The following is a 13,065-nucleotide window of genomic DNA, read 5'->3' on the forward strand; positions in this document are numbered from 1 at the left end:
CCTCTCATCTAATCTCTTAATATCCAATCCAATTGGAGTTTCTCTTTTCTGGGCGACGCGTTGCAAGGTTTGTAGATTTTTAGGGATTTGACAAAGTGCCAACGTCTGTCCTAATCTACTTGTTTCCCCCCATTCTCTTTCTCACCTCTCATTCCTCATCCATTTTGCAGCCACAATAATATTTCTTTACAAAATAACCTTTTCATGTCTCATCCTCATAATTCACAACAAAGGCCTAATCCAATCGGGTCAATTAAAGCTTCCTTATATGAGTTGGGATCACCTGCCAATAAAACACGTTCTAACACTCTCCCAACTTCATTTGACATAAGCACATCTTGTTATGAGACTCTTACCATATATCAGATGTGAAGATCAGATAGGCGCCTCCACAACCATATCTAAGCGTGCATTTGGACCATCTCCCGTATTTCTAATACTTATCATATGATGTCATACATCATGTTGGAAGGATGTTGGAACATATTTCATTGGTAATTGGTAGGTGATCCCGATTCTCCTATTTATATAACTACAAACTCCACATCTCTACCACGTGGACTGGTGTGGTCAATCTAAACTGTCCACATCAGATTAGGGGCCCTCCAAATTGGTTGAACCAATAGAGTTTTTTCCTGGTCTGACTAATTACATATTGAGCCCGAATCTCTTGCAACCAAGAACCGGTCCATGTGAAAAAAAAAAAAAAAATTAAAATCAGTGTTTATAATATCTAAAGATCATGTTCCTACCTAGTGGGTCTTGAGTTTTTGCTTGTACAGAAACTCCTCGCTTACAATATTACATTTCTGGTTAAACCGGTTGTGAACCGGTAAAGCAGTTATTTTTCCGATTCTAGAACTAAAATTTGATCTTGAGTAGATGGTTGCGAAATAAACACGTGGCCACTTTTGTCCCACACATCCAGCCACGTGGAAGATTCTTTGTTTATTTTCGATTCCTTTAAACAAACCTGGTTTTTTTGTCCCTGCACTAAAACCGTGAATCACGGCCACTCGATGCATTGACGTGGCCCACCTTTGAATTGGATGAAGGACGTAAGATGGAGTCGTACAATGCATCGACGGCCGAGATTTCACAGTTTTAGTCCAGCGCTACTCCAATGGGAGCAGCGGATTTCTCCCCTGATCCTTTTTATCCAAACCACACGCACGCCCTTTCCTCGTCTGACCAAAAGACTCCACGGGCACGCGACCGCCGCTACCTCCCTCATTTCTGCGGGTAGAAACAACCACTTCGTACCTTCAGACATAACATCTGAGACAAGAAGAAGGAACAAGAAGAAGAGAAGAAGGAACCGCCATGAATTCTGTTGCGTCTTCCACCTCCTTCGCTCATCAATCCAACGCGATCTTCTCTTCTCTTTCATTCCCCTCCAACCACCATCACTGCCAGCGGGTTACATTTCTCGCAAGTTCGATTTCTTATGGTAAAGGGAGAAAAACCATTGGAAAGCTTGGCCGCCAGAGGGTGATCTCTTGCGAGATTGCTCTTAAGCCCGATTCCGCCACTGTAGATGCCTCTTCCCCTTCTTCTTCTTCAGCGTCTGTAGCGTCTGCCTCGTCGGCTGCAGCAGAGGAGGAAGAGTCGAGCCTCGCCAAGATCGGGGCTAGGGTTAGGGTTAAGGTGCCGCTAAAGGTGTATCACATCCCCAAAGTCCCCGAATTCGATCTCACAGGAATGGAAGGGGAGCTCAAGCAATACGTTGGCCTCTGGAAGGGGAATCGCATCTCTGCCAATCTCCCTTTCAAGGTTGAGTTCGTTACCAAGATTGAAGGCCGTGGCACTGTCAAATTCTTCGCCCACCTCAAGGAGGATGAGTTTGAGTACGTCGACGGCAATGATGATTGAGTTCTACTCCATTTGGTACAGTAAAATCATCCATCCTGTTTGGCTTCTTCCCCTTCGTTCAGTTATGGAGTAGAAGGGAAATTCAAGTAGTGATGTAATCTTGCAGCTATAAATTATCCTCCAGTCCTCAAATGTTAACGAACAAGCTGTGCAGCTATGTAATATATTATGGAATTCCTAAATTCCTGTGGAGTAAGTTATACTCTCTGTTGCAGCTTCGGTCGTTACATTGGCAGGGATGGGAACTTGTACTCTCGTAGCAACAGGCTTGTCCAATTGGTGATTTTGGAATGTCTTGCTCGTGTTGTAGAAACAGCTTATAACATTGAAAAATAATAACATTGATTCATGACTGTCTTCTTATTGAGAAATTTGTTTAACATTTTAGGGAACTTAATCGTTTAATCATTGAAGGTTATTACTACTTGCTAACTTCCATAAAGTAGATGGCACTTAAAAGGTTTTTTACTTCTTTGTTGCAAGGACTAAGATTAGCAAAGCATCTTGGTTTTCAAGAGTTGGAAGTAGAAGGGGATTCAAAATTAGTATTATCTTGGATATGGAGTAACAGTCCAGTGCCTTGGATACATAAGCATGCTTTTAGGGAGATAAAATGCTTATCAAAGGAGTTGAATATTCCTCCTACTTGGGTGAGAAGAAGCTTCGAATGGAATGGTAGATTCACCAGAAAAAAAATAGGGGGTTAATAGACAGCATTTGTTTTGGGCAAAAGTGTGGTTTATATTGTAATCATGGATTGTGGAATGTTCCACCCTAATTGTACAAAATCTTAATAAAATTTTCTTTACTGATCAAAAAAGGGCCTAATGTTTGGTCTTTAATCTTGAGAATGCTTTTGAGAGATTCTGTACATATCTGGGAATGATATTGCTTCCTATCCTATTCCTACCACAGGGGTTTCCTAGAGCTGGGTAATGAGACATAGTAAAACCTATTATTGGCATAATTGAGCTCATAAAAAAAAGAGGAACCAAAGAAAGAAAGAAAGATAGGCATAAATGAACATCAAGGCCATGGGACGAGATAACCTATTTAGTCCTTTTCATTGTTGCCAATGTTGTAGTGCTGTGTTGGTCCTCATTAGCCCATTTTACATCTCTGAAGGCCTGTGAACTCTCTTGAAGATTCTAGCAGTTTGTTTTGTCCTTTTGGACATCCTGAAGCCTGCCCTGAGTTATTTTTTTTGGTAATAAAATAAAATTTATAAAGAAGAATAACAGAAGATATATACCCTTTTTCGATCATTAACATTACATGATGATTCAAATTAAATCAGTAGCAGGGTCATGAGGATCAGATACAACACTGACAGGCAAAATCTGGGCAAAGTGAAGAAAAAAAGAAAGAAAAAAGGGGTCGTCTTTCATAGTTGTTACAATTTACAAAATAGAACCCGGGCATGGGGCTCCTTGCAATAATTCCATTCTCGTAAAACTGTCTCTTTCTAACAAATCAGCATGACTGTTTGCAGATTTATGTTCCCATTTGAACAAACAGTTCTAATCAGATGCCAAAATCTTGTTGGGCACATAGCTTGTTGGTGCACTCTTCTGACCCATTGCCTTTGAGGTAGCATCACCTGATTGAGAACTTGTACTGAGGGTTTTGGAGTTGTAAAACTCTAAGTCATGATCTGTCTGAGCCAGTGACCATGTCCATCCAAGTTGCACGCTCTGTTCAGAATCTTGTAGTGAACAGTTGATGTGTGAAGCTGTGGAACAATTAGGAAAGTTCATTGTGATCACTTGCTCCATCTGGATTTTTTAATGAGGTTGTCCAATATACATACCTATCTGTAAAGGAGCATACTTACTGAAGGATGTATGTGTTCTATGTGTAATTTTCACTGTTAAGCATCAGTAAATAAAAAGAAATCTATACACATTTATTCTATTGAGGTGGGCTATCCAATCGATGTCTAAGCATTGAACCAAGTTGAGTTTGATATTAGCTTCTGCATATGGACACATTTATTCTTTGGCCAGAGGATATGCCCTAGATGGAGTGTGAATGGATGAAGAGGATTCAATTTCAGGTGTATTTTAGGGATTGCTTCTATAGGTCCTTCTGCGTGTGTAATTGGGAGCTTTCATGTGAATTGTGAAGTCCATTAGATTGGAGGTTGCGTGTTACTCTCTATTGGCTTGTTTCTATATGTTTTCTCAGACTTTCATATTGAAGTCCTTCAGCTTGGAGGTTACATGGTATTTTCTATTGGCTGATTATCTTTTTTTTGGGTTAAGTAGTGGTCCTAATATGCACCTATGATACTGGGGACCTATGTGATGCACGAGATTTGTTAAGCAAAACCTAAACAATAGAAACACATAACAATATACAATTGTTTTATATTTTCAACTTTTTAAATAAATAATAATTATTTATGTTTTGTGTTCGACTATAATATGGGAAAGATCATGATATTTGAAAAATAATTGACCAATCAACTGGTATCGTAAACGTGGTAGCCAATCAAATGTTATTTATCAAAATTCATGGGTAGATTTTGATTGGTCAAAACTCTTCAGATACCATCTTTCCCACATCATAGGCTTTCCCTTATATTTTATATACTACTTCTAATAATTTTTTTATAATACAAAAATAACAACAATTAATTTCAACTAGGGTTGTTCATCAAATTGATGAAATTGACCAACTCAACTGGTTTTCTAGTATTTCCGGTCGGCTTTGGTTCAACAATTTCCCAACCTGACCAGGTTGGATTAGTTTTGCTTTGGCTATTTGTAAATCGACCAAAACCAAATGGCCTGGCCATAGATATATATTAATATTTATATTTTTAATATATTTTTTTTTAATATGGGAAGGTGAGAAAATTCCCATATTTCTTAGTCTAAAATATTTTATATCATAAATTTATTTTTTAATAATGCCACTATAGTTTTTAAATTTAAATTTTTACGTTTAAATCTTTTGAACCGATCGACCAAACCAAAAATCAACCCAAATTGATACAACCCGAGTTTTCTTGTTTTCACTAATGGTTAGTCGGTTTCAGGTGACCAACTCTCCAACCTGACCAGGCCGATTTAATTGGCCAAATAACTTACAAATGAACCAAACCAACTTGTGAACACTCCTAATTTCGGCTAAATTAATAGTTTAATTTCTAATAAATAACAATAGTTTAATCTCCAATAATTATTGAAAATTTATAGCGGTAATACACAACTATTGAAAATATATTGATAATGAAAATACAATAATTACAAAAATACGATAAATACTAAAAAATATAGTAAATTAGTCAATAAATAGTGTAATCTCAAATAATAGTTTAATCTCTAATAAATATTAATCAATAAATTATAACAAAAATTCAATGAATACATTAAGTACAATAAAGTAAACTTGAAAAGTTAAATAGTAGTAGTTTAATCTCCAATAATTATTGAAAATTTTCTGTTAAATAACAAAAGAAAAATAGATTTATACATGATTATTGGAAATATATTTATCAAAAAACAATAAATAATTACCTAAAATACAATAAATATTAATTTTAGTATACATAATCATATAATAAATATAGATTAAGATTTAAAAATTATTATTAGTAAATATTAATTTTTTGAAAATTATTTTCTAGAATTATTAATTGATATAAGTGAAATTAGTAATTTACAATATTATTTACTTATTTAACTAATATCATCTTTTAAATATTTAAAATATTAATTATTTATTGAATTTAATAATCCATAAAATTGTAATTTATACTATTACTACATAATTTCGTTATTAATTTTGTAAAATATAAATTTATTATTTATTTGAATATTATGTTATAATTAGTTTTCTAATTTTAAGATTTTTTTAAAAGTTTTTACATAATTACATAATTTCTTTAGAAAATTTAAATAATTTTTATATTTTTTAATTCAAACTTTCATTAGATAAATATAAATCTTTTATGGGGAAGGAAAGCATCTCATTGGTTGTTTAAAAAATGACATGGAATAAAATAATAAAAAAAAATAAAAAAAAGGAGAAAATTTATAGACTGCTGTGTTTTAGTATATATATATATATATATATATATATATATATATATATATATATATATATATATATATATATGAATAAATACATTTATACTATAAAAAATATGTATACGTTAAATTTTGTCTAGTGATAGATTTTACAGTTTTACCTAGATATGTAAGCATGATATAAGCATGTTAAATGGGATAACTTTACCTTTATATGTCTGGGATCTTATGAAATGCTGCATCTAGTATCTTTGTCTGTGTCATTGTTCACATCTAGGTAACATAGGTTTACACATGTTCCTATGCATGTTGCTGGCTTATGAAGAACAAAGGAAAGGATTATCTTGTTTTAGATTGTTAATTTCCATTTTCTGTGAAGTAACAAGTATTCCAGAAATCTTGTTGCTTGATAATGTTGATAGACAGGCAAATGTGCATCCCATTCTGACATGTGTTATGTTATACAACAGTCAGTTGGGCCCTTCTTCTGGATGTTTTGTTTTGAATAACTTGTTCTGTTTTATTTATTGTTTTATCAGGAATCCTGCAGTTAGAGTCATTTATGGGCCATTACTTGGTGCCATGCTAAATTCTCTGACAGTATGAGAACATGGGTTCGAGCCTGAGAGTGGCTACTTACTAAATATCTAGATCTTTGAGCTGACTAGTTGTGATCTTGGTTTGTATGAAATATGGACCAACCCATTGAGCACAACGTCTAGGTTTTATAGGACAATAAGATTAAGTAATACTATGGGCCTCTGACATCAGTTTTCTAAGAAATCTGTGTAATTTGCAATTGGCAATTGTAACAAAGACACTTTTGGCATTCTGCAATTTGCCTCTTCCCATCTCCAAAAATGGTTGTTTTGACATACAAGATGTTTCTGGATATTGCATAAGTGAGGTTACTTCTCTAAACTAAAAGAGTGATTTTCTTTTTGTTTTTGTTCCCAAGATGACTCCAAATTTTTTCATTTATGGACATTGACACATGCAGTTGTGCACTAAAATGGCTGTCAATCTCTCTCTTATCATGGTTTGGACCAGAAAACCAGTTTAGGGTGTAAAAACAAGGTCGTCTGGGGTTTCTATCATCTTTTGCCTTACTTTGCCTTTCCCCTTGTTTTACATCTTCTTTGATCACCAAATTTTTGTAGCCTTACTGTTTTACTTAATATTATCCTCCTCCAATCCCTTGATGTTAAATTGCAAAATAAAACTGCTAGTGAGTTTTATTTGTTGTAGTGATATGTGGGGACGTGCTACCCCGTCTTGTGTAGCCCCTTACGTTTACTATAAAAAAACTGCTAGTGAGTTGCTTTATCAAGTTTTCTGTTCTTTCTGCGGTCCCTTCTTTTAGTATTTTTTTCCTTCTATGCTCTATGGTTATGACAGTTATGACAGATTTTCCGCATAAAATTTTGGGCCCCCTTCTTTTGTTTTACTTATTTGTATCCATTGTTTCTTTTGAGTTTTGACGATGTTATCCACGATATCTCAGTGTTCCTAGGTATGAGTTAATGACAAGTTGACAACAATTGGTTTGTTGATGTGCAAATAGTCTCATCTTGTTTTGGTATGTTGAACAATCAACAATGTTTGGACTCTGCTATTGTTGGGAAATGCTAGTTTATCTTATTTCTATTAGGGAATCTATTAGGAAATGTGTGACCACAAATATGGTTTTAAGAGTTCAATGGGAAAGGAGATTGTCAAAATGGGATGGCAGACTACTTAGCTAAGCAAGAATGGGTATCTTTACTTGGCTCAAATGTGATTTATCTCATGTGATTGAGGCTGCATTTTGCGCCTTTGTTTGGGAAGCCTTGATTGTATACTTTGCTGTTTATTGATTAATAAATAAAATTTCTATTACATATCAAGAAAAGAAATCTATTAGGAAATGCTACTTTGATCTTATTGGTAACTGACATAATAAAACTAAGAAATTGGCAGCACACGGCCCCATGTTTATCTTCTCCCCACAACAGTTTTCTCTCTTCTTGTTTCTCTCAAGACTCTTCTCTCTTCTTTCTTCTACCACACATTCAGATCAGACTTGACTTCATTTTCTATTAGACAAGTGGTTACTATTAGCTGTTGCACCTCTGGGGGGCTTAGAAGTTTCATTTACTTCCCTTAGTTTCAGTTCAACGATGAAGGGAACCCAACAATGTGGTTTAGGTTGACTTGAATTTGTTAGTTTCAACGAGTCTATTTTCTTTTTTTTATTGTTTTTTAGAGTTCTAGTACTACTGTGACAGTCTTCATAAACTTTCAATCCTTAAATCAAGGAATTGAATGCTGTATTGTGGACTACTGGAGGAAAAATACACTGCTAGCATTTTGTTTTTGATGGGTAAGCACATTGCTAACAAATTGATAAATAGGAGTGAGTAATTAAATGAATTCAGAGTTGATTAAAAGAATAAGTAGTAAGATACGTAGAGGGACAACAAATTAGGAGACGAAATCAGCAGCCAAGTTGTTGAAGGATGGATAATGTAGAATGCCTGAATTCTTTGATTATATTTATTGAATTTTATGACTTCACATTTCTGATTGGAGTTATAACACCATCTATTTGCTTATATAATCAATTATTCACATGGATTTGGCAACCTTCTTATGGATTATCCTACTAGTTACAGTGCAATTACTGCAATACTTATATTTCAAACAGGCAATAACCAACTATAGTAGAAGAATGAACTAAAATCCTTATAATATAAATAGTTGATTACATTACCTGTAGTTGGAGCTCTTTGGATCCCTTAACTGAAGCTTGGTGTGTTCTCATGAAATTGGTTGCACAACTAATGCAGGGTGGAAATCGGAATACTGGATTACCAAGAAATTAAAGAACATCCTAGCTTTTCATGAAATTTGTGCAGAGCCAAAAATGATGACCAATTGGTACATGCTAGGCTTCATTTTGAAGGGTTTACAAAGGAGAGATGCTGTATTCTGTACTTGTGGGAAGTTCAGTTGTCTGACTGTATCCTTTGTTGACTCACAGTAACAATTGTTTCTAGCTATTGTGATACCAATTTTATTTGTGCTTAAGAAAATCTGCATTAATACATGTATAATCATTGGTTAAGATCCATAATCTATCTTAATATTGACTTGAATGATTTGTTTTTCATTAGAAAAAGAAAAATAAAGTGTAGTTGATGCTATTGAAATGTTGATTCTAGCATCTCCCACGTTCATTTTTCATTGTAATTCAATTTCTTTTGCAAGGCCTTGCCTGAGCAGTATGGATTCTAAGACGCATGCTTCCTGTTTTTGGGCATTTTTTTTGGATTTCGATCAATTTGAACAGAAGAGAGAGATTTGAGGTGGCGAGGGTCCTTGGTATAGAGGTTGTAATGACCTGCCATCATTAGTTCATTGCTAATCTTTCTCCCCAACTGTTTGGGATACAACATTTGAAATAATTGAGAAAAAGTTGTCTCCATGTAAGATGAAAAACTGAGATTTTATAGATGAACATACTTTATCCAGTTTACTTATTTTCTCTTTATGCCTTTTGCTTGTTCTGGTTCTAGTAAGTAGGAAACATGTTGAAGTTGCAATGGGGCTTCCTTTTGGATAGATCGGTGGAGTACTGTTTGGTGAGTTGAAGAGCCCTTTACATGAATATATGGTACAACTGTGGCGTCTCTATTTTAAGTGATGCTTTCAAAAAACTTTAGTGACTTGGAAGAAAGCATGTTTAAAAATAATGGAATTCGAAGACGATAATGGATATTAGAGGTGGGAGAGTTAATGGTTTGGGAGAATTGTAAATCCTTAGCTTTCAATAAAGTTGCCATGACTCATGAGGCCCATGACTAAAGTCGGTGGTGTTTCATAGGGGGTAATGAAGTTGATTATTAGGTGATAGCAGATGAGGTGGTGTGGAATTCCACAGTGAGGGTCCGTTTGGTTCGTAGTTGGAATCGGAATCGGAATGGTTCATTTCCATAGTCTGTTTGGTTTAGACAGGAATGGGTATGAAAATTAAAATCAGCAAGAATAGGCTTTTATTCTCAAGGGAAGAGCTGGGAATGGCCATTCTCTCAAATGGGGGAATGCTATTTCAGCAGGAATGAGAATGGGATTCCGATTCAGCCCAATCAAACAGTTGGAATCGGAATAGCCCATTCCGATTCTGATTCCAGATCCCTATTCCAACAAACCAAACGGACCCTGAATTAATTGCTTTCTGTTTTATTTTGCTTTAAATTGCTAAAGGTGTCAGGTATACCTAGATTGGGGAACTGAAACTGGACAAACCAGCTAACATACCGACTACGTGCCATTCCTCGTTATACTTGGTACTTATAACTTATGAGCTTATCATGTCCTTCCCTCTTCTGAATTTTAGCCAATGCATGGTTTTCGAATCGCCATTGACCCGGACAGTCGGACCGTTCGGCCTAGCAACCATTAAGGCAATCGGTTTTGTTTTATCTCAAATCGGTCTCTGGACAAAAATCGTTGAATTGGTCAATGACCCGTTGGTTCAGGCGGTCGAATCATTGACATGTTCAATGGTTTTTAATCGTTTTTAAATTATAATGATTTTTTGTTTTATTAATTTATTTTGTCAGAACAGGCCATTCGTTCGGACCGGATGGTCGAACCATCGACCCAGAAACCGGTCTCCAGAATGATTCTGGTTCTGGGTCGTTTTTTAAAATGCTGAGCCAATGTTTACAAACCACTATTGACCCAGACAGTTAGACCGTTTGGCCTGGGAATTGTCAAGGCAACCGGTTCCGTTTTATCCCAAACCCGGTTCTTGGTAAAAAAAGAATCATCAACTCATTTAACCTGTTCAATGGTTTTTTGCTGTTTATTACTTTAATTTTTAAACTTTTTTATCAGAATGGGCCATCCGTTCGAACTATTGACCTGGAACCAAAACGGTTCTGGTTAATATAGCACAGAAAAAGGTTTAGGGGTCATTTGGTAATTTTGATTGACAATCAGCATTGGAATCAAAATCCTCTAGAACTATAATTGAAGTCTTTTCCTCCATCTCTTTGGTTCAGGCTGGAATCAGAAATTCATAATGAAAAATGGTTAGAATGGATTCTCATTTGTAAGGGAGGGGAAGGGAATGGCCACATCTCAAATGGGGAAATGCCATCTCACTAGTATTAGGAAATTGCCTACATTAATGAATGAAGTTTTTCTAACAATTCTGTCATTAACAATTTCTGCATCCATATTTTCATAAAATGAGTACATGAAAGTTTCACAATGATGGTGACTTATCCTCTCAACATTAAAGAATAATGGTATACTTTACCTGGCATACCTGCTCACAAATGAGATAGTAGTAAACCTATTCGACAAAATCTTCTTCAACGTGAGATTGACATTGTCCATTCCCCTACAAATGAATTTGGCAGCTTCCAAATGCAACATCATTTTCAGAATAGCGAATTTGGGTAAGTGATTCAACCATTATTTCTTCCAATTCCCAGACAGGTTTTCTTATAATAATGTTGAAATACTAGAAAATCTGAAATACTTTGATTTATGTGTATGAAACATTTGGGGAAACATAGTGATTGGGCATTTTTTGAAATGCTGATGTGGCACACTTTACCTGAGGCGAAAAGCAATTTGATGGGGTGTTATGCCTATAAAACATCCAACCAATAAAAAAACAGTGAAACCATGATTTTTAAAATTGAACCGGACCAAATGGTCAGACCAATTTTTTTTTTTTTTTTTTTTTTTTTTTTTTTTTTTTTTTTCAGAATGGGCCGTCCATTCGAACCAGGATAATGTAATACCAAAATAGTGTATATAGGAAAAATGGAAGGGGAAAGGATTCCCATGAAAGTGGAGGTTCCATTACAGATGCCATATGTTGCTCATTTGAAAGGTTTTATTGGAAAAGTATGGATTTTAATGAGCAAGAGTATCCCCTTCCATAAAGCAATATTACAACGAAAGACAATGGGGATTTCCTGAGAAGAAACATTGGTGTTTATTTCTTCTTGGGGGAGTTTATAAATAACAGTATAATAAACAATGGGGAAGAAATACAATAATTTATAAATAACATTAAAACAAACAATGGAAAAGAAAGACAATAATTTATAAATATAGCAGTAAAATGAACAATGAGAAATTTTTGAGAAGAAACAAAAGTGCTACTCAATAATCTATAAATAACAGTATAATGAAAGACTACGAACAAAATAATAAATACATCTTTGTATAGGAAATCCACCGAACATTGCCTTGATTGATTTGCAATGGAGATGTTTGCAAGACATCTGTGAAACAATGAAAAAAAAATAGGTGTTGAACGATGGAAGAACAACGGTGTAGAGTGTACTAAATAACCCACCTCTTTCTTTGTTCAAGCTTGAACGCTGATGGAGCTCGCCGGCTGCTACTGAGTTCAGCAATGGAAAAACAATAGTGAAAATCCAAAAAGTGTTTTAAGGTTGCGTTGAGAATGTGGGGGTAGTTTTGGATTTTTCATAATATTAACGGGACAACACCGGAAATCCTATTTCGTGAGTTACTTCCAAACGGGCTCGGAGGTAGTTCACCATCTGAACAAATCGGAGGTGTATTCGGTGTTCGGTGGCAACATTTGGAGGTGCAATCGAACGACCACCAAGCGCTGAAAAGGCAAGTTTTTCAGTGTTCAGTGGTCGATTCGGTGCTATCAAATACCACCTACGTCTTTTGACTATCAGAGCTTCTAGAAGATCTTTCAAAAAAGACTTATCAAATAGCCCATTGGTTAGTACTAATTAGTTTAATGCAATTGCACACAATGATCCCTCATAATTCTAGAAAAAGTAGTGAAGCAAGCATCTCTACCTTACTATACGCAATTGGGATGTGGTTTTCTATAAAAATATCAATTAGAAGGGAGAATGGAACTTATCATTCAATGCTTTTTGAACTGAAAGTGCAACATTGTTGCAGAGCTAATGCTAAAAGTTGATAGCAATTGAGAAAATTATAGTATGAAATGGGTTGAGTCGTGCCACCTGGTCATTCTCCTTAAAATCGCATTTGCTCCTTATAGTGTAGCCGAATGATTGTAAACTGGTTTTCAAGATAAAACAACCCATAAGCTCTTAGTAAATGTGTAGTCACTTATTAGACCTCTGCGAATCATCAA

The 13,065-nt window shown here is 35.2% G+C and overlaps 1 protein-coding gene across 2 annotated transcripts; it reads left to right on the forward strand.

Annotated features, from left to right (window-relative positions):
- The first annotated feature begins 1,173 nt into the window (after positions 1–1,173).
- Positions 1,174–9,121, forward strand: LOC104610975 (ferredoxin-thioredoxin reductase subunit A2, chloroplastic-like). Of its 2 annotated transcripts, none has more exons than XM_010277853.3 (2): positions 1,174–1,887; positions 8,738–9,121. In XM_010277853.3, the coding sequence occupies exon 1, from the start codon at positions 1,324–1,326 to the stop codon at positions 1,870–1,872; it is 549 nt and encodes a 182-aa protein (XP_010276155.1). In that variant the 5' UTR covers positions 1,174–1,323; the 3' UTR covers positions 1,873–1,887; positions 8,738–9,121. The 2 variants fall into 2 exon arrangements, with proteins under 2 accessions (XP_010276155.1, XP_088748488.1); XM_088892362.1 differs by lacking the exon at positions 8,738–9,121 and adding an exon at positions 2,356–2,371.
- Positions 9,122–13,065: the final 3,944 nt, after the last annotated feature.

Source organism: Nelumbo nucifera, chromosome 7 (genome assembly GCF_055504915.1).
Source record: "Nelumbo nucifera cultivar China Antique chromosome 7, China Antique-T2T, whole genome shotgun sequence".
In the NCBI taxonomy this organism is placed as follows: Eukaryota; Viridiplantae; Streptophyta; class Magnoliopsida; order Proteales; family Nelumbonaceae; genus Nelumbo; species Nelumbo nucifera.